This window comes from Mesoplodon bidens, assembly GCF_964165515.1.
Source record: "Mesoplodon bidens genome assembly, chromosome: 4".
Classification (NCBI taxonomy): domain Eukaryota; kingdom Metazoa; phylum Chordata; class Mammalia; order Artiodactyla; family Ziphiidae; genus Mesoplodon; species Mesoplodon bidens.
Window position 1 is genome coordinate 53,382,717 of NC_138160.1, and position 22,801 is coordinate 53,405,517.

The 22,801-nt window shown below is 35.2% G+C and overlaps 1 protein-coding gene across 1 annotated transcript in view; it reads right to left on the minus strand.

Moving 5' to 3' along the window:
• Positions 1-2,930: 2,930 nt before the first annotated feature.
• CENPK (centromere protein K) overlaps positions 2,931-22,801 on the minus strand; it is a 51,303-nt gene continuing 31,432 nt past the window's right edge. The window contains exons 6-11 of the mRNA XM_081230810.1: positions 16,521-16,567; positions 10,897-10,979; positions 10,703-10,801; positions 10,245-10,371; positions 6,330-6,383; positions 2,931-3,699 (exon numbers count right to left, since the gene is read on the minus strand). Coding sequence (XP_081086936.1) covers positions 3,541-3,699; positions 6,330-6,383; positions 10,245-10,371; positions 10,703-10,801; positions 10,897-10,979; positions 16,521-16,567 — 569 coding nt within the window. The 3' untranslated portion in view covers positions 2,931-3,540. The remainder of the gene's footprint in view (positions 3,700-6,329; positions 6,384-10,244; positions 10,372-10,702; positions 10,802-10,896; positions 10,980-16,520; positions 16,568-22,801) is intronic.

Genomic DNA, 22,801 nt, shown 5'->3' on the forward strand with positions numbered 1-22,801 from the left:
TACCATCTGTTTATCTTGTTTGGTGAGGTGTCAATTTAGACATTTTCCCCTCTTTTTAATTGGAATGTTTGTTGTCTCGTTGAGTTTTAAGAGTTCTTTGTATATTTTGGTGAGTTCTGTGTTATCTTTTTCAGATATGTGTTTTGCAAACATTTTCTCCCAATCTGTGGCTTATTTTTTCATTCTACCAGTGTCTTTTAACAGAGCATGTTTTAATTTAATAAAATCCAACTTATCAATTTTTTCTTTCATGGATTGTGCTTTTGGTATTTTATCTAAAAAGTCTTCACCAAACTCAAGGTCAGACTAGATTTTCTCTTATGTTATTTTCTAGAAGTTTTATAGTTGTGCATTTTACATTTAGGTCTATGATCTATTTTTAGTTAATTTTTGTTAAAGGTATAATAGTATTATCAGTGACCAGCTTTTCTTTCTTTTTTTGCAAGTGCATGTACAGTTGTTCTACCACCATTTGTTGAAAAAGACTAAGCTTTCTCCATTGGGTTGCTTGCCTTTCCTCTTTGTCAAAGATCAGCTGACCATATTTGTATGGGTCTACTTCTGAGCTCTCTATTGTTCCAGTGATCTATTGTCTGATTTTTCACCAATTTCACAGTATTGGTTACTATAGCTTTATAGTGAGTCCTAAGGTTGCTGTCAGTCCTTCCACTTTGTTCTTCTTCAATATTACAGCAGCTATTCTGGGTCTTTTGTCCTTCTATATAAATTTAGAATCAATGTATTGATTTCCACAAAGTAACTTGCTGGGATTTTGATTGGGATTACATTAGACCTATAAATCAATTTGGAAAAGAATTGAGACTTTTAACAATATGGAGCTTCACTACCCATAAACATGGAATGTTTCCATTTATTTAGATCTTCTTTGATTTCTTTTATAACTTTGGTAGGTTTCCTCATATAAGTCTTGTACATATTTTTGATGTTAATGTAACAATGTTTCGAATTTCAGGTATATAGGTAACAAATGACTTTACTGTGCTAACTTTGTATCCTGCAACCTTGCTATAATTGGTCTTTAGTTCCAAGAGATTTTTTGTTGGTTCTTGGGATGTTTTTTTGTCTTGCTGCATTAGGTGGAACTTCCAGTACAATGCTGACCAGCACTGGTGAGAGGAGACATTCTTGCCTTGTTCCTGATCTTAGAGGGAAAGCATCTAGTTTCCCAAAATTAAGTATTTTAGCTGTACGTTTTCTGAATTTTTTTAAAAGAATAAGTAATAATGCATCAGATTGTAGATGTTCTTTATCAAGCTAAGGAAGTTCCTTTCTATTCCTAGCTTGCTGAGAGTTTTCATCATGAATGTGTTATCTGATTTTATCATATAGCTTTTTTGTAATCTATTGGTATGGTCATGATTTTTCTATTTTAGTCTGATATGATGGATTCCATTAATTAATCTTTGAATGCTGAACCAGTTTTGGATATTTGGAATAAATACCACTTGGCTGTTATGCATAATTTTTTGTACTACATTGTTGAATTTGATTATTTTGTTGAGGATGTTTGTACCTATGTTCATGAAAGGTATCTGTTTGTAGTTTTCCTTTCTTGCAATGTCTTTGTCTGGTTTTGGTATTAGGGTAATGTAATGTTTTTGTCTAGTTTTGGTATTAGGATAATGCTGGCCTCATAGAATGAATTAGTTTCTATTTTTTGGAACACAGAATTGTCATCATTTTCTTCTCGAATTCACCAGTGAAACCATTGGGCCTGATGTCTTCTGTTTTGAAAGCTTATTAATTATTGATTCAATTTCTTTAATATATAGGCTTATGCAAAGTGGCTATTTTTCCTTGTGTGAGTTTTAGTAGATTGTCTTTCACAGAATTGGTCCATTTCACCTAAGGTATAACATTTGTGGGCACAGAGTTATTCAAAATATTCTTTTATTACCCTCAATGTTCCTGGGATCTGTAGTGATGGTCCCCACCTATAGGTTCTCAGAACTTGAAACATCTTCTCCAGCATACTCAAAGCCACAAAAAAACCTTCAAGGGCTGTAAGCTTAGATGGAGTACAAATCAAGGCTAAATCTGCTATAATTTACTTTGTTTATGATTGAGATGAAAAGTGGGCAAAAAATCATGCTATGTTAGAAGGCTGGGTTAACAAATTAAAAAGTAGGATGCAATCATCATAGTTTTCTTTAAAACTTTACACAAGATGCTACAGTAAAAAGATCCAAACCAACAGATGTATGTGAAATCAAGACTTGCCAAATAAATCATCAAGTTGTTTATTGCCTTTATCTATTTCTTTCTGTAATTTGTAACACAGAGAAGTTCACAGACAACAGTATTATCTGCTCTTGTCAGATAGAATTATTGTCAGACTTATACTGCTAGCACCATTTTTCCTTTCTCCAGTAACTTTGAGGAATAATAAGTTGCTAAATCCTTTGACTCCCAACTAGAGTATTCTAGGAAGGTACTTTTGTATGTCATCTTCCCATAAAAGAACTTACACATTTTCTAAAATATAACAGTATTTGTATTTTCTATAAAAGGAACATGGTATACTTGGAATAGTTTTTGCCTAGTTTAAAAAAAAGATGAAGTATTTAAGGTAAACAAGAAACTTGGATACTATAATGCAGTAGAAAGCATTTTCAAAAATAAAAGTATACACTAAGTCATCTTAGAAAAACTAATGATACAAAAAGTGTTTGGAATTCTCTAGTTTAGCTTATATGTAGTTCTCTAATATCATCATTTATCTACCTATGAAAAAGTCTATTTAGTTTATTAAAATATCATGCCACATCCCCAAAAAAGCTAGAGGTTTTTAAATGAGAACTTTATTTACAGAAAAGTCACAGAGGATTAATGAAATTTTATGAACACAGTATTGTTAGTAATAATTAACAGAATCAAGAATGATCTAATATATATTATCACTTGTAATATAATACAAATTAAAATATAGTTTTCATGCTACCTTTATCCATTAGTTTTTTTAACATTCCAATTTTTAACAAATCTAGAAATATGGCAGTATACACGGAACAGATTTACTAAATTCTTTAAAATTATGCTTCCTTCTACATTAAGATACTAAGTCAATTTTTAAACCTCCTGCAAATTAAATGGACTTTCCATTACAATTTGTAAATTTAAAGGATGTAAGCACCAAATGGAAATCAAATGCATAAAAGAAACTGTCATAAATTTTAAAAGAAAAATATTACATTACCAATATCATAAATTAACAACGAATTTTCCAAAGAATATTGCAGAAGTAAGGTATATTTAAAGTTTTGTAATAATTAAGTCTAGAATATTTTTCACTTGCATTCTTGTCCACCCAGTTGAAAATATCAAAGCAATGACTGACTGCGAAAGGACCATTTTTAAATGAATAGTGGATGGCAGCATGAGTCATTTTAAGCACAAAAGGAAGATGGACTATGTGCTTTGATTTGCAAATAATGTTCCTTATCCAAGTAATTCTCAGTGTTTCCATTATCCTTAAATAACAAGATTCTTTAAGTACTGTGTGAAAAAAAGACCATCTTTTTACTGATGGAAGGCTTCTAATCTTATTCGGGTTGGATCTTCTGGATGTCTCAAGGCAATTCCATTACGCAGGAGCAGCTCAATATAAGGTGGCCAAAAAGAATCACTAATTTTGACATATGGGTCATGTGGAACATCAAATAATCTATTTAAAAGAATCTAGAAAAAAAATTATTCAAAATATACCTTACTTGGATAAAAATTGATACAGCTATAATAAAACATTAATGAAGTTTCTTACCAAAGAATGTTAATGTCTTTTCTCTTTGAGTAATTGTTTATATCATAATTTCTATGTATTAACTTAAATAGTTGATTTTCTTTTTTTAAAAAACAAATATTAGTGAATGGAAATAGCTTTAAAATGAATCTTTGCACCTTAACCTTTTAAATTCCTAAAAACTAGTTAAAAGGCACTTACAATTCTCTCACTTCTCTTAGGATTAATAATTTGTTTATGTTACAAGATTGGTTATAACCATTTCTTAAAAATAAAAATAAAAAAATTATATACAAAGTTCAAAAACAGCATACATTGTCTTAATATTTGGGGGAAAGAGAAATCACCAATGCTACTCTTCCCCCCAAAAAACACCTATTCATCTGATAAATCTTTGAAACAACAATTCTATATCATCATCATTTCCTTCAAATTATCTTAAATATCTCTGATTTCTTCACTAAGGATATTGAGGGGTTACAACCACAAATTGGGACGTTTTGAGTATCTGCAGTAAATTATATAAGACTAACATTTCCCGAACTAGATTCCATGGAATTGGTCTCCCTAAGGACACTCTTAGTGTGGAGAAACAGGGTCTTATGGTTATATAAGCTGGAGAAAGACTGCCAATGTGCACTCAGAATCACCTGTATATCCCAGATCCACTGGCATTAAAAAAGTTTTTTTAAGAAACACATTTAAAATTCTTCAAACACTAATGCTTTATGAAACATACTGAAAAATGCCAAATATGTATCAATTATTACTCTACCTCCTCAGCTCCCACACAGTGCCTTCACAAATTACAAAACCAGAATCCAGAAGGGTTAAAAGATTCCTCAAGGGGCACATAATTAGTAATAGATCATGGATTAGACTCCATATCTCTGAATTGCCAAGCCAAAGCTTTAAATATATTATATTAAGAAACACAGAAAAGGAAAAATACAATTTATACAAATATAAAGTACCATAGAAATAAAATTAAAACTATAAAGCTCTCATCTCAATCACATTTCATAATAATATCAACATTTCAATTCTTTTTTTTTTTTTTACATCTCAATTCTTGAAATAATTTCATCTGTCATTAACTTTAGCTATTTCTTTCTTTTTTCTTTTTTTAGCTGCAACATGTGGCTTGTGGGATCTCAGTTCCTCAACCAGGGATTGAATGTGGGCCATGGCTGTGAAAGCTCGGAATCATACCCATCAGGCCACCAGGGAACTCCCTAACTTTAGCTACTTCAGAACCACATCCTGGAGAAAAAAGCTCTTGGTCTCATTTCTTTTAGGTATGATAATAAAATAATTAAATATTATTCCCATTTTAGAGCAACTGCTTATTTTAATATAATTTAAAATTTTAGTTTTCATTTCTAACTTCAATTATATTAATCAAACTCCTAGTAGATGCCAGAAATAATTAAATGCTAAAAATTCTACTTTAACATGAACATGTATATTGGTTTATTCTTCACTGAACTGCAGTTTAAATTCTGTTTACATTTATTATTGATAATACAAGCCTTGGAGACAAAAATAGTTTCTAAATCTATGTTTTACATGGTATCTCATAGTGCACTATTCAAAAATTACACATGTATTTCCCAGTTAACAACTGTCAATATTTGCCACATATATAACAACTTTTATTAAAAAAAAGTCAAGTCATCCACGAGAAACAGTAGTTTCGGTATAAACTGGTGTAAATAGGAATATGTTAAAAGATTCAAATCACAATCTAAAAAATAATTGTATTTTGCTTTTCAAAGTAATAATATTCTATATTAAGATATCCTGAGGCACCAAAGCCATTTAGCTAGATAAATAGACTTTAGCATCCAATGCATAAAATTACAATGTGAAACAAGTTTTCTGAAATCACTTTACTCTAAACTTACCAATGACTTAAAAAAGCCATATTAATTGTTAAATAGCTCTTCATAGACTACCTTCCTCTCCACCCAATCTGCAATAGGTCATCATATCACGATTTAAGTATTTAATATAGTCGGTAATTTGGCTGAAGTTCAAAAGCTTCTTTCTTAAAAAGGTCAAAGATATTTGTAAATAAAATAAAAAGCAAATGTCAGGCAGAAAAAGGTGTAATGAGTCCTTACATTATGAAAAAAGAAGCTGATGTTATTTAAGGAAAATCTGTGAATGAAGTTCTACAACTTTGTGGAAAGAATCCTTAAACTCAATTGTGTGTTTTAGATAGAATACAGACTGGCCAACTAAAGATTACATCAATGTAACAGCATAGGCTTTTACTGTGTAGATACTAAACAACATCATAAAAATTTTCTTAAAGTAATAATCAGGAACACGATTAAGAGTAAGACTTTAGTTTCATCTTCTTCTAAAAAATAATATTCATTCTTACTACATAGAAAATAGAAGCTAATTTTATACTAAGATAAATTAATATATATAATAAAGTTTGGTGTATACCTTAAGAACTAAAGCAGCATTTTTTTCCTTTTCAAGCCTATGTATAATTGTTCACAAATCACTAATGAAGAGATATCTTCAAGACAAAACAACTACACAAAACACTTACCTCTAACATTTCATGCAGTGTTATCAGCTGTGCAGTTGATTCTTGAGTGGTTTTCTTTGAGAGAAGTGTGAATAACAAAGAATTAACATTTCAATTCTAATGGCAGAATATTACACTGTATTTATTACAAAATTTCAAAAATTAATATTCCTCAATTGCAGCGGTACAAGATATACTAAAACCAAACATTTATAATGAGATGATTTAAAAAGCATTCTGAAAGAAAACAACCTGCTGTACTAAACAGTAAGGTTCATAAAAATAATTGAAACAACCTCTAAGACAGGGAAATCTTTTGCAGTTACTAGAAGATACAATTCAGAGTATCCATCTATCTATCTATCTACCTATCTCTAAATATATAATGGATAAATTATATTACACATATTATATATATTCATATAAATGAAAATCTAATGTTTGAACCTTCCCAATCGAAATATTCCAAATGACATTCCAGACTGTACTGATACAGCTTCGGGACAGGAAACTTGCTTCCCAGGGAGGTTTGTTCATCTTTCTATAGTTCTTGACAGTTCTTAATATTAACTCAACTCACTGGTTCTTTTTTTCTTGGAATGACAAGAGAATAAATCTCATTCCAATTCCACCCTAGAGTTCTCAAATATCTAAAGACAGCTATTATGAGCTCCCTGCCTTCTCCATATTAATCATCATGAGTTTCTTCAATTATTTCTCATAGACTTGCAGCCTCTCAATAGCATGGTTGTTCTCTAAATGTGCTCTAATTTATCTTTTTTAAAAAATCCAGTCTCCACAATGATATAGCTGTGATTAGAAAACTGAAGATGAAATGGAAGACTCACTTCCATACGTGTAGAAGCTGGAATTCTATTCAATAATTTTAAGATTGCATTAGCTTTTGGACACCTATTCTACCCTGCTGACCTCTATCTGAGAACACTATCATCTAAAGTGCCGAAGTTTCCTTCATTGTATATAGCTAAGATATGTCTCCTTCGTTCTTCAATGTTTTAAACTCAAGAAAGATATTCTATGTACCTCCACTAAATATCATCCTATTTTATTTGGACCGCCCTATTTTATCTTGGCCAGTTAAAAGATACAGTTCTAATTCTGTCATCCAATAAATTTACTATCTAGTCCTCTCTCAATTTCACATCATTTGTAAACTGTGATGACAATGTCCTCTACCTCTTTAACCAAATTACTGTTAAAAATGTTCCATAGAATAAGGTTCTAAGGGAAATCTTCTAGGATAATACTAAATCTAATCAGCAGCTTTTGAGTTCAGACATTCAATTAACTACAAGGTCTCCTACTATTGTGACATCTAGTACTTTCCTGACAATAGTCAAAGATTAGCATGGAGTCCTCCTAAGGCTTTATAGAAATACAAATATATTAAAGAAACAAGCAGCAAGGCACAGATTAAAATATAAAGGTTTGAGACAAAGAAAATGCAGAAGAAAAATATAATGAAAGAAAACAAAAAAAAATGTTTCAACATAAGGATATGATAAACAATGTAAAATATAATAAATCTGCCCCTGGAAACAATGCATCATCTTCAAAGCAAAACTGATATTGAATGATCAACATTGTGACATATCCCTGTTAAGTTACTGAAGTTCAGAGATAAAGAATCCTTCAGACAAATAGTAAGAAGCAGCAAGACATCTACAGGCTGGCCTCAGATTTCTCCACAGCACATTCAATCTGAGAAGAATGGAGAAACCCCTTACCAAGTCTTGTGACTTTTAAAATCTCTGCCTAAGTTAAGCCTTTAAGTATACAGCAAAGTATATTCAGCATTTAAGAATTCAAAAAATAAAACACCCAGGAATTCTTCTTGAACAAATTACTTGTCAAATAAACCCATCATATCAAACAATGGATTAAACTTAAAAACTCAAAAATGAATGGTAAAAGATGATAAGGATTGAATCCAACATAATGTACAATAAAGACTAAATGTATACATGAATGATGGTATCAGAACAGAATATAAATGCAAAGAAACTACCAAAGTTAAAATAAATAACACAATTTATTTATTTTAAATAAAACTCTGATGGCACCTTGATCTTGGACTTTTGGCCTCCAAAACTATGACAAAATAAATTTATTTTGTTTAAGCCACCTATTCTTTGGTATTTTGCTATGGCAGCTTGAGCCCACTGATACATCCATTATTATTGCTTGACAGAGAGAGAGAGAGAGAGGGAGAGAGAGAGTAACCTATCAGTTTGTAATATGTATCAACAGTTCATATACTTCATTTTAAAAAAGTGAGCTTATCCAATATGACTTAATAAACTCATGGTGGCTTCTGGTAATCAATGCTTTCGTTTAGGAGTGTCTCAAACCTCTGGTTCTATTAGTGGAGAACCTTAATAGGTTAAAAAAAAAGTTGAAAAAAAGAGAGACTGGAATCAGAAAATAAATCATTAAGTTGTTTTAAGATTATGATCATTAAGAGGTAAGGGATCATGAATTTACTGAAATCGTTAACAGAAGGCCGTCAACAATTTCAGAAATGACTAAGGGGCGTAAATAACAATGGATAGAATGGAAGAAATTGTCCATAACAAATGTAAAGCCTACTGTTAATTACAAAGAAGACAGGGAAGAATAAATAAACACAGATTATAAGAAAACAAACAAAACTTTTTTCTCCTTTTCCTAGTATGCTCACAGTCATTCAAAAAATATGAACTCAGAAGGTACTACAATAGGTATACAAGACAGTACAGACATAAAGATGAATTAAACAAACCAAGGAGCTCACAGAGTGTGGTGGGTCAACAGAGAAAGAGACATAAATGATTACTACAAAATCATGTAATAAATGCTAATAAAATGACACCAAAACTTCATTCAATGCATCACACAAAAGATGATGTTTGAGTTGCTTTAAGAAAGAATTTACTATTTTCACCAGATAGGAATTGTTTTGTAACCAGAGGGAATAGAATGTATAAGGCACAAAAAAGTGACAGGTCATTGCATATCTGCTGGAACTGTAGCACTATGGTTAATGGACTCATGCAAGAGATGGATAAAGAATGGCTGAAAAGGAGGCTAAAGAGATAGACAAAGTCCAGAATATAAATTCATTCCTCTAAGGAGTTTATAGACTTCATCCCAGAGGGAGGCATCAAAAGTTTTATGTTGAAAAATGATTAAAATATGTATATTTTAAAATACATGATTAAATAAATTGTTAAATATGTATATTTTTAAAAAGATTGTTCTGGTCCCAGTTTCAATGCCTATTCCACTTCCACAAGTTCTATTTATTTATACCTATACTATTTTTAAAAAAGGAATTAAAGTGCTTGTTCCCAACCTTCTGTCACTCAATGAAATATTTGCTTTTGTGAAAAAGGTTTATTCCATCATAACTGTTATTAAAATAGTCAATAACTTACCTTAACTACCAGTATCTTCTGATATTAAAAGTTACATATGTTTATCATAGAAAATTTGAAAACAATGAAAACGAAAACAAAAACAAATCTTACCTACAATCTTAGCCCCAGGCATAAGTACTATTACATTCTTTGGTACAAATTAGACTCACACAATTTAGTCATCTGTGTTTTATCTTCTAACAATCAATAATTTGTTAGATTTCATAAACCCCTTTGATAGTGTTCAATACATTATTTTTAAAAGCTGCATTTTCCATCAATATGAATACAAGGTAAAAAAATGTATTTAATCTTATTTTATTACATAACTAGGTTGCTTCTAATTTTTCATTAAGTATTATAATGTGACGATGGAATATTTCTGTGCATGTACCTATTTGTGTATGTCTTTGAAGTGTATATTAAACATAAAAATTTGTCAGAAAATTTACCTTTGAACCTATCTAAAACAATTTCATATGTGAATATCTACATGAATGTCTTCTCTAAAACTTACCTTTTTCTTTTTAACATTTCTATCAGGCAGAGGAAAATGGTCTTCTAGAAACTCACCCAAGGTAACCAAGAGTTTCTCCTTATATTCTTTTATATCACGCATTTTCGTTTTCAGCTCATTAAAGATTCTGAAAGATTTTTTTTTTAATTTAAGAGAATTAACTTGCTGATAAAATACTTAAGTATATATAACTGGTTACTCATAAAATTAATCAAAAACTTTGTTCAAACTTCATTGCTCAAAATAACTAGCTTTATGAGATAAATAGTCTCTAACATGTAGGAAAACTAAAAGTCAAATTATTCATAAAAGATTAGGTAACTTAACAATTGGCAAAAGTCAGGGTAAGACTCACAATTGCTGGTAAAATTTACCTTCTTTTCATCTATGTATTTCATGTAACATAAAAAAGGAAATAGTTTCTCCTATTATGAAAACCTAGAACACAAAATCAATACCTTGATTCAGAAAATGTCACAACCTGCTGTTTTAAATCATTGTGTAGTACATTAAGAGATTCCAATATCTGTTGCTGTTCATCCAACCATTTTTGCTCCCTTTAAACATGGAAAAACAAAACAGTATTCAAATAAAACATTAATGCCAATTCAATATATATCAATAATTAATAGTAATTATAATATAAATATACCTTTCTAAGTCTTCCTTTAACTTTTCATTCTTTGACTGAATAGTAGATAGTGTCAATTCAAGATCATGTCTCAATTTTTGGAACTAGAACAAAATAATTAAAATTAATTGCTTAGTCTTTACTCCTGTAAATAGTGATATTTCTGAATGAGAGTGAAATTTACACACTAGGATATATATTCAGAAATCAACAGCAAAAAAAAAGCCTAGCAAAAAATCTAGGTACTAAGTTCTTTGTAATATTTCATTGTTAAATTAAAAAATATAAGGGGTTTTGAGCAAAAATTTTTAATTTCATACTGAAAGGCAATTTAATGGTGAATTTTCAGTAACCAGGCAGATTAGGTCTCTTTTCTAAGGAGACTATACAAAACTGACACAAATGAACATCACTCATTCAACAAATATTTATTGATCAGTTGTTGACCACCAGGCATTGATGAAGGAGTCAGGGATGCAAAGATGAACAGAACAAAGAGGCAAATCCAAACAAAGAAACAAACTTGTAACTCCAGAGAGGGATAAATACCATAAAGTAAAAATAGGTCAAAACGAGAGTATAGAAATGAGGAGCAGGGATGGCTCTTTTAGGTAGGTAGTATGATATGGAAAGACCTTTCTGATCAGGTTAACTAACAGTTTAGCAACAGAGAAAGACAGCAAAAGATAAGTCATGTCACCATCTAGCAAAAGAATGTTCTAGGCAAAGGGAATTTTAAGTACAAAGGCCCTGAGGCGGAAGTATGAGGTATGTGAGGAACATATAAGACTGTGTGGCTATAGGGGATTACAATAAACTAAACTTTTTCTAGTATCCTTTTGTTTCTAGAACACATTAGCTAGTGTTCCATTCTCCTGATATTAAGGGTTTCCACTAGCTTCTTATAAATCTAAATCTAAATCTGTAATAATATAAAATTGTATATTATAAACCCTAGAGCAACCATGAAAAAAAAATGAAGAGATATACCTAATAAGCTAATAATGTAAATAAAATGCATTTATTTTGAAAAATACACAATTAATCCAAGAAAGTGGGAAGAGAGAATAGGAACAAAGAAAATGTAGGACAAATACGAAAGAAAAATCAAGTATGTACATTTTAATACAACCATATATTACATTAAATATGATCCAATAATGGAATTAAATTAAATTAATAATCAAGTTATTTGTAGTGAGGTAGATGCACCTAGAGTCTGTCACACAAAGTGAAGTAAGTCAGAAAGAGAAAAACTAATACCGTATGCTAACGCATATATAGAATCTAGAAAAATGATGAACCTAGTGGTAGGGCAGGAATAAAGATGCAGACATTGAGAACGGACTTGAGGACACAGAGGGGAAGGGGAGGCTAGGATGTAGTGAGAGAGTAGCATTGACACACATACACTACCACATGTAAAATGGATGGCTGGTGGGAAGCTGCTGCATAGCATGGGGAGATCAGCTTCGTGCTCTTTGACCATCTAGAGGGGTGGGATAGAGAGGGTGGAAGGGAGGCTCAAGAGGGAGGGAATATGGGGGTATGTGTGTGCATACAGCTGATTCACTTTGCTGTAAGGCAGAAACTAACAAACCCAACATTGTGAAGCAATTATACTCCAATAAAGATGTATGAAAAAAAAAAAGAGCTAGGTAACTTGCCTGAGGTTTCACAAATAAAAAGTGTCAGAGCCCATACTTTAAAAAAAAGAAAAGAAAAAGAAATAGTTCAGTATATAAATTGCAATTCACTATAATAACTGTACCAATAAAACTTTTAAAAAGTTCAAAAAAAATAATTAATCATAGAAAGGTACCTGGAAAAATGTGCAAATATTTGGATACTAAAAACACACTTCTAAATAATCCATGGGCCAAAGATGCAATCAGCAGGAAAATAAGAAATTACTATGAACTGTCTGAAAATGAAAAGGTTAAATTTTCTGGAATAAAGCAAAAGAAGTACGCAGATGAAAATTTACACCACTAAAAGCCTGTATTAGAAAAAAGAAAGCTCTCAAATTAATGACCTCAGCTTCTACCACAAGAAACTAGAAAAAGAGCAAATAAAACCAAAAGTAAGCTGAGGAAAAAATAATGGTAAAAGTTTTAAATCAATGAAATAGAAAAACAAAAAGAAAAATAGGAAAAAATCGATGAAACCCAAAGCTAATTATTTGAGAAGATCAATAAAATTACGCAGACTAATTAAAGGAGAAAAAAAGAACACAAAATCCCAACAACAGGAATAAGAGAGGGGGTGGTGCTACAAACATTAAAATAGTAATGGGGGAATGCTATGAACAATTTGCTGTCAATAAATTTGACAAGCTAGATGAAACAAACTCTTTCAAAGTCACAAACTACCAAGGTTCATTCAGAGAAAGATAACCTGACTAGCCATAAAGAAACTAAATATTTAGTTTAACATTTTCCCACCAAAAAATTTCTAACCTCAGACGACTTCACCTATAAATTCTAAGAAACATTTAAGGAATAAATAATACTGATTCTGTACAAGCTCTTTTGAAGAGAGAATACTTCTGAAATCATTCTATGAGCTTGGTATTACCCTGATACCAAAGCCTGAAAAAGATGTCACCAAAAAAGAAAACCACAGACCAATATCTCTCAAAAACATAGACACAAAAATCTTAATAAAATTTTAGCAAATTAAATCCATTAATAAATAAAAAAGATTAATACATTAAAGCACTGTGGGGTTTATCTTAGGAATCAAGTTAATTAAATAGTTGAAATCAATGAATTTAGAAATAAGTGACAAAATTCAATTATTACTTCATGATTTGAAAAATTCTTCAGAAATTCTAAAAAAAGGTAATTTTCTCAACTAAATTAATGGCATCTATGAAAAACCTACTACTAACATCACACTTAATGGTCAAAGAGTGAATGGTATCCACTAAGATCAGGAACAAGGCAAAAATGTCCATTCTCCCCACTTTTATTCAATACATTACTAAATATTCTAGGACAGTATAATAAGCCAAGAAAAAGAAATAAAAAGCATCCAGATGGAAAGAAATAAGTAAAACTGCCTTTGATCTCAGATGACATGACTAGCTATGTAGAAAATCTTACAGAGGATTCCCTGGTGTTCCAGTGGTGAAGACTCTGTGCTCCCAATGCAGGAGTCCCGGGTTCGATCCCTGGTCTAGATCCCACATGCATGCCGCAACTAAGAGTCTGCCTGCCACAACTAAAGACCCCATGAAGCCAAATAAATTAAAAAATTAATAAATACGTTAATTAATTAAATATAAAAGAAAAGAAAATTCTACATAATCTACAAAAAAGTTACTAGAATAAAGGAGTTTATCATGCTCACTAGATACAAGATTGACATATAAATATTAATTGTATTTGAATGTACCAGCAATAAATAATCAGAAATTGAAATTTTAAAAAAGAATACCATTTTAATAGCACCAAAAATATGAAATACTAAAGGGATGAATCTGACAAACATATACAAGACCTGCACACATCTTTTATCTTTTTTTTTTTTTTGCACACACCTTGTGGCATGCAGGATCTTAGTTCCCCGACCAGGGATCGAACCTGTGCCCCCTGCAGTGGAAGCGCAGAGTCTTAACCACTGGACTGACAGGGGAGTCCCTCAAGACCTGCACACTTCTATCACAATTTATAAAGTCTTTTCGTTTTTTTTTTTTGCGGTATGCAGGCCTCTCGCTGTTGTGGCCTCTCCCGTTGCAGAGCACAGGCTCCAGATGTGCAGGCTCAGCGGCCATGGCTCACGGGCCCAGCCGCTCCTCGGCATGTGGGATCTTCCCGGACCGGGGCACGAACCTGCGTCCCCTGCATCAGCAGGCAGACTCTCAACCACTGCGCCACCAGGGAAGCCCATAGTCTTTTTTTGAATCATGAATTAATATGGAATTTTGTCACTTATTCATTCTGAATTTATTGAAATGATAAAATGCTTTTTTTCTTTTTTAGTCTGTTGATATAGTGAATTACAAACATTGGTGAGATAAATTTTTTAAATAACAAATAAATGGAGGCCTAAATAAATGCAGAGACCATATAGTACTCATGGATCTGGACTGAGACTCAATATGTTTCTTCTCCTCAATTTGAACTATAGATTCAGGGCAATCTCAGTCAAAATTCCAGTAAGCTTCTTTATGGTATAGAATGACAAGCCATAATTTATATGAAAACATGAAATAATTTTGGTAAAAAACAAAGTTAGAGAACTCATACTACTTAATTTCAAGACATTACAAAGCTTCAGTAAACAAACCTACACGGTATTGGCCTAAAGACAGAAATACAGAACAAAGGAAAAGATATATCCACCACATAGGATGGAGAACAAATGGAGAGTCTAGAAATAGATCCACACATATATGATCAATTAATTTTCAACACATATGCAAAGGAAATTCAAAAGAAAAAGATAGTTTTTTCAACAATTTGTGCTAGAATAATTAGTATCCACGTGAAAAAGAACCTTTATCAATAACTCATTCCACATGCAAACATTATTCTAAAATGGATCATAGATCTAAATGTAAAACCTAGGGCTTCCCTGGTGGCGCAGTGGTTGAGAGTCTGCCTGCTGATGCAGGGGACATGGGTTCGTGCCCCGGTCCGGGAGGATCCCACGTGCCACGGAGCGGCTGGGCCCATGGGCCATGACCGCTGAGCCTGTGCGTCCGGAGCCTGTGCTCCGCAACAGGAGAGGCCACAACAGTGAGAGGCCGGTGTACCGCAAAAAAAGAAAAAAAAAAAAAAAAGTAAAACCTAAAATATTAAAATTTCTAAAAAAAAAAAATGCAAGAAAGTCTTTGTGACCTTAAGTTGGGCAAGTATTTCTTATATTTGAGTACAAACCTTAAAACAGGGGTCCCCAGTCCCTGGGCCGCAGACAGGAACTGCACAGCAGGAGGTGAGCAGTGGGTGAGCAAGCAAAGCTTCCTTCACTGCCACTCTCCATTGCTCCCCAATGCTCACGTTACCATCCTACCCCCACCCCCAGTCTGTGGAAAAATTGTCTTCCACGAAACTGGTCCCTGGTGCCAAAAAGGTTGGGGACTGCTGCCTTAAAATAAAACTTGATAAAGTAGAGTTAATCAAATTAGCTCCACACTTGAACCCTGAATTTTGAAGTACGAGGTTCCTTCAAATTCAAAGCCTTTCTCTTCAGTTCTGTAGGGCAGATAATCTCTCTTGTCATCATTACTTCTGTCTCTTGGAACACAGATACTTATCTATTTCCATGCTCTACAACCTTGTTTAAAATTCTTCTTTGCCTCTATCTTCTCTCCTATACTTTGATCTAATAAACTGACACTTTAAAAAAATCTTTATTGACATTTATGTTAAGTTTTGGGGACAGATATACATGTATGATCATTTAGCTATGTTTAACCTTTTCGCTTTTATTATGAAGAGTTTAATCAACTAAAAATTAAGTATAAGAGTAAGGTTTACATATTTAATTCAAAATTCAAATCATCTAAAATATCCTGTTCAATAAAACATAATTAATACAATTTTAAAGTGGTTTCATCTTACTCGTTATGGCATGAGCTTATCCAAAACACCTCTAGTTATAAGTTATTTTGGATTACTATAAATTCAGTAACTTACCTCTTCTTTTCCTAATGTTACCAGAAATTCTTCATTCAGTGGACTCACTACAGGAACAAAACAAACCAAAATTATACATATGCTTAGTTAACTCTCAAAAATCAAGAATTTGACTTTGTGGTTTCTGAGATACCCCTTTCCCTTTCCATTTATATATTACAGAACTTTTTATGAGATGTGTACAGTTTTTATGAAATTTTTTAATTTAACATCTTATATAGCCAACTTATATATCATTTTAGACAAATGTTATTTATGCCTTTTGTTTTCAGTGCCTTTTTCTCTTCTCATTTTATTTTCTCAATCCATCAAAAACAAAATTAATAATCTACAGTGTGTTCCTTAAATATTTCTGTGGTTACATGATTCTATGCATACATATATACATATTCGTACATATTTGTACATATACATGCAAGTGTTATTAATTTTGTTATTGCTAGTTTTACAAGAATGAGATAATATCATACACATTATTCTTATTTTCACCCAAAAAAACTCCCATGAAAATCCTGTATATTCATCTGGTGTATGTCTAATTCATAATTTTAAATCACTGCATAATATTCTGCAGGGTAAATACACCAAATGTGTTCAGGGATTTCACTACTGATTGAGCACTGACTTTGTGTCTAGTTTTTAGCCTCAAAAAACAATGACACAGGAAGCATTCTTTTGTTTATGTCTTTATATATTGGTGCTCTCATTCCTGTGGGATAGATTCTCAGAAAGTGAATTTCATAGAAGGAAATGTGTATTTTGAATTTTAAAACAGGATGCTAGACTCTTAATTTTTCTAGAAGCAATGAACAAGAAACAGCAAAAGATACTATAAACTCTTCTAAAATTTATGCCAGTCTAATGAGTATAAACTAATATTCCTTAATTTATTTACATAGCAAAATCAAATCCCTGATACTTAGAAAAGTTCAGCTCATACTAAGAAAAGTTTATCTTTCTTAATAAAGTGCTATTTAAATTTCTCAAATGATATGCTACTGAAAACTTTCTAAGCTATTTGCCATTCTAGAGGGTTTTCTAATAGAAAAGAGCTATGTACTTCATAGGCCCTGTATTAGAACTAATTATAGGTAGCCCTAGGATGGCTATACAATGAAAAGGATTCTAAAAACATAAAGTTCAAAAATCTCCCTCTTGGTGAGTGTGGCCAAAAGTAGCACTTCAATGTTAAAACAATCATTTCAACCGATACAATATGACAGGCTCTAAGAATATAAAGATTTTAATAATCTTTCCAGTGTGGCCGTGTATGGGATTTGCAACCTTAAGCAAGGTGGGTATTTGACCAACAGGTCAGTGTGTTCAGTGCTGGCAGTACAAGGTCTGTATGTAAAAGATTATGAAAATAAGAAAAATAAAAATTTTAAATTCCCTGACATATAGCATCAAAGAGAATAAAATACTCAAGAACAAATTTAATTTAGGAAGCAAAGAACTTACATGCTGAAAACTACAAAATGTTGCTGAAAGAAATTAAAGACACACCAATGAAAAGAAAAAAACATCCTGTGTCCAAGGACTGTTAAGACTTAATGTTATTAAGATGTCAATAACACCCAAAGCAATCTACAGATTCAATGTAATCTCTATCGAAATCCCAATGATGTTTTTGTAGAAATAGAAAAATCCATCCTAAAATTCACATGGAATCTCAAGGGACTCCAAATAGCCAAAACAATCTTGAAAAAGAAGAACAAATTTGGAGGCCTCACACTTCCTAATTTCAAAACTTACTACAAAGCTACAATAATCAAAACAGTGTGCTACTGGCATAGAGACAGAGATATAGACCAATAGAATAGAGAGCCCAGAAATAAAAATCCTCACTGTAGGGACTTCCCTGGTGGTCCAGTGGTAAAGAATCCGCCTTACAGTGCAGGGGATGCAGGTTCGAGCCCTGGTCCAGGAAGATCCCACATGCCGCGGGGCAACTAAGCCAGCACGCCACAACTACCGAGCTAGAGCACCTCAACGAGAGGGCCCATGTGCCTCAAACTACAGAGCCCACATGCTCTGGAGCCCGTGCGCCACAACTACAGAGCCCATGTGCCCTGGAGCCTGCATGCCACAACTAGAGAGAGAAAACCCGTAGGTCACTACTAGAGAGAAGCCCATGAACTGCAACAAACACCCGACACAGACAAAAAAATAAATAAAATAAATATTTTTAAAAATCCTCACTGTATGATCAACCGATTTTTTTTGAATTTCTGAATTTTATTTATTTTTTTATACAGCAGGTTCTTATTAGTTATCCATTTTATACATATTAGTGTATATATGTCAATCCCAATCTCCCAACTCATCACATTCCCACCCTGCCTCCCCCACCCCACCATCAATTGATTTTTCACAATGGTGTCAGGACAGCTCAATGGGGGAGAGAACAGTTTTCTCAACAAATGGTGCTGGGAAAACTAGATAATACACATGCAAAAGAATGAAGCTGGACTTTCAACTTTTCATTAAGTTTGAAATTTCTAAAATTAATAAAAAAATTATTGATCAAGAGGTAAAAAGTCTATTTTAATAAACTAGTGGATTGGTGATAAAGGCCTAAAGTAAATCTGTGGCAGTAGGGCTCAATATTTAATGACCAGCTATATGTGAAATGGGAAAATCTAGAAGAATCTAAAAGGACTCTTAAATTTGTAGCTGATCAAATAGATTCCATTCAGTGTGTCAGGGAACGGCAATTGGTTCATGAATCTGAGGCATCTGTAGAGTAATTTGGAAAAGAAGTCTAGAAGGTAGAAAGATATATAAGTGTGATGTTACAGAGAAGTCTGGTTTGGATATACAGACTTGAAAGTTGTTGTAGAAATTGTGTGTCCTCTCCCTATCCCCCACCCTCTCCCACCCCACCCAAAATCAGACTTTGATGCCCTAATCTCCAGTACCTCAAAATGTGACTATATTAGGGCTGGATCTTTAAACAAGGTCATCGGGTTGGACCTTACTCCATTATGAATGGCATTCTTATACAAAGAGATTAGAACACAGACAGGTAACCATGTGAAGACACAGAAAGATGATAATCTATTAGCCAAGGAGAGAGGCCTCAGAAGAAACCAACTCTGCCAACACCTTGATCTTGGACTTCTAGCCTCCAAAACTGTGAAGGAAAAAAAAAATCTTCTGTTGTTTAAGCAACTCAGTCATGCTACTTTGTTATGGCAGCACTAGCAAGTCATTAATACAGATATAACCCATAAAAACAGGAGCAGAAAATATAATGTTGAAATAGCATATAGAGTTAAGAAGCAAAAATCGCTGAACACAGTCAACTGGAGAACACCAACATTTTAATAGCAGAGTATGAGCAGTCTCTGAGATGCCCAATATAATGCTAGAGGAGGCAATAAGATAAACAGTTGAATGCAAATTAAAATCAAAATTGTATATACATACCTATCTGATGTGCTGAAATTAAAAAAACGACAAGGTGAGGACTTCGCTAGTGGTGCAGTGGTTAAGAATCCGCCTGCCAATGCAGGGGACACGGGTTCAAGCTCTGGTCGGGAAGATCCCACATGCCGCGGAGCAACTAAGCCCATGCACCACAACTACTGAGCCTGTGTGCTGCAACTACTGAAGCCTGTGCACCTAGAGCCCGAGCTTGGCAAAAAGAGAAGCCACCGCAATGAAAAGCTGGCACACTGCAACGAAGAGTAGCCCCCACTCGCCGCAACTAGAGAAAGCCCACGCACAGCAATGAAGACCCAATGCAGCCAAAAAAAAAAAAAAACGACTACTAGGTGGTAGTGAAGACACAAAACAATGGTGGACATTGGCATGAATATAGTAGTTTAAAACAAGAATGCAGATAAAATTGGGAAGAGAATGAGGAGAAAAGAATCCCAATAACTGGGATAGAGAATGGAGAGTAAACTAAGAAGGGATGGGGGGGCCTAAAAGAAAGAGGACAGAGGGGCAGGAGAAAGCAGAAGGGAGACGTAAATGAAAAAAGAGGGTACAATCCATATATAAGACCAAATACAGACATACATACCACATAAAGGAATGTAGGCTTTTTTTTTTTTTTTTTTTTTTTTTTTTTGCGGTATGTGGGCCTCTCACTGTTGTGGTCTCTCCCATTGCGGAGCACAGGCTCCGGATACGCAGGCTCAATGGCCATGGCTCATGGGCCAAGCCGCTCCGCGGCACGTGGGATCCTCCCAGACCGGAGCACGAACCCGTGTCCCCTGCATCGACAGGCGGACTCTCAACCACTGCGCCACCAGGGAAGCCCGGAATGTAGGCTTTAATAATAGAAAAATATCTCCTAGTTGGGTATTATAACTACAGATTTTTAAGGCTTTTTAAAAAATATTTATTTGGCTGCATCGGGGGTATTAGTTGTGGCACGCGGGATCTTCCTAGAAGGATGCAGGATCTTTAGATGAGGCATTCAGGATTTTTAATTGCATCATGCGGCTGCATGACTGAACCTGGGACCCCTGCATTGGGAGTGTGGCGTCTTAACCACTGGACCAGCAGGGAAGTCCCCTTTAAGCCATTTTCTATTGCTCAACCAAAGGCAAAAATATAGTTGGCCTCAGTTGGACAAGTCAAAAGGCAACATAAAATCTATGTGGCCCTTATGTAAGTAAGTATCTAAAATAATTTTTCTCTTCCACTAGGTAAGTTTCATTCATTAAGAAACAATTTACACCCCGGAGGAAGATGGCGGAAGAGTAAGACGCGGAGATCACCTTCCTCCCCACAGATACATCAGAAATTCATCTACACGTGGAATAACTCCTACAGAACACCTACTGAACGCTGACAGAAGACCTCAGACCCCCCAAAAGGCAAGAAGCTCCCCACATACCTGGGTAGGGCAAAAGAAAAAAAGAATAAACAGAGACAATAGGATAGGGACGGGACCTGCACCAGTGGGAGGGAGCCGTGAAGGGGGGAAGGTTTCTACACACTACAAGCCCCTTCGCGGGCGGAGACTGCAGGTGGCGGAGGGGGAAAGCTTCGGAGTAGCGGAGGAGAGCACAGCAACAGGGGTGCGGAGGGCAAAGCGGAGAGATTCTGGCACAGAGGACCGGTGCCCTCAGGCACACACCAGCCCGAGAGGCTTGTCTGCTCGGCCGCCGTGGCGGGCGGGGCTGGGAGCTGAGGCTCGGGTATCGGCTTTCAGTCGGAGCGCAGGGAGAGGACTGGGGCTGGCGGCAGGAAGAGAGCCTGAAGGGGTTAGTGCACCACGGCTAGCCCGGAGGGAGTCCGGGGAAAGGGTCTGGAGCTGCTGAAGAGGCAAGAGACTTTTTTCCCTTTTGTTTCCTGGTGCGCGAGGAGAGGGCATTAAGAGGGCTGCTTGGGGAAGCGCCGGTGACAGGCACGAGCCGCGGGTAAGGCACGGACCTCGGAGACGGGCGTGGGCCGCCGCCGCCGCCGCCCGCCCGCCGCGGCCCGCCGCCGCCCGCCCGCCGCGGCCCGCCGCCGCCGCCGCCGCCGCGGCCCGCCGCCGCCGCTGCCGCCGCCGCCGCGGGGCCTGTGTGCGAGCGCGGGTCACTGTCCGCCCCGCCTTCCGGGGGGCCTGTGCACCCCGCCACTGCTGGGGTCCCCGAGACCCGGGGACGGCTTTCCCGGGAAAGCGCACGGAGCGCCACGGGCTGCTGCAACGTCACGCCGGCCTCTGCCGCCGCAGGCCCGCCCCACACTGCGCGCCCCTCCCTCCCCTCTGCCTGAGTGAGCCAGAGCCCCCGAATCAGCGGCTCCTTTAAACCCGTCCTGTCTGAGCGAAGAACGGACGCCCTCCGGCGACCTACGCGCAGAGGCGGGGCCAGGTCCAAGGCTGAGACCCGGGAGCTGTGAGAGCAGAGGCAGGGAAATCTCTCTGTGCAGCCTCGGAGGCAGCGGATTAAAGCTCCACGGTCCATTTGATGTGCCCTGCGTCTGTGGAGTGCATGAATGGACAGCGAATCATCCCAAATTGAGGAAGTGGACTTTGAGGACAAGATTTAAGACTTTCCCCCCTTTTCCTCTTTTTACAACGAATTATTCCAAATTAAGGAGGTGGACTTAGAGAGCAAGATTTCAGACTTCTCGCCCTTTTCCTCTTTTTACAACGAATTATCCCAAATTGAGGAGGTGGACTTGGAGAGCAAGATTTTTGATTTTTCCCCCTGCTCTCTTTTTGTGAATGTGTATGTGTAATCTTCTGTGTAAGATTCTCTCTGTATAGCTTTGCTTCCACCATATGTCTCAGGGTTCTATCGGTCCGTTTTTTTTTTTTTTTCAATAATTAC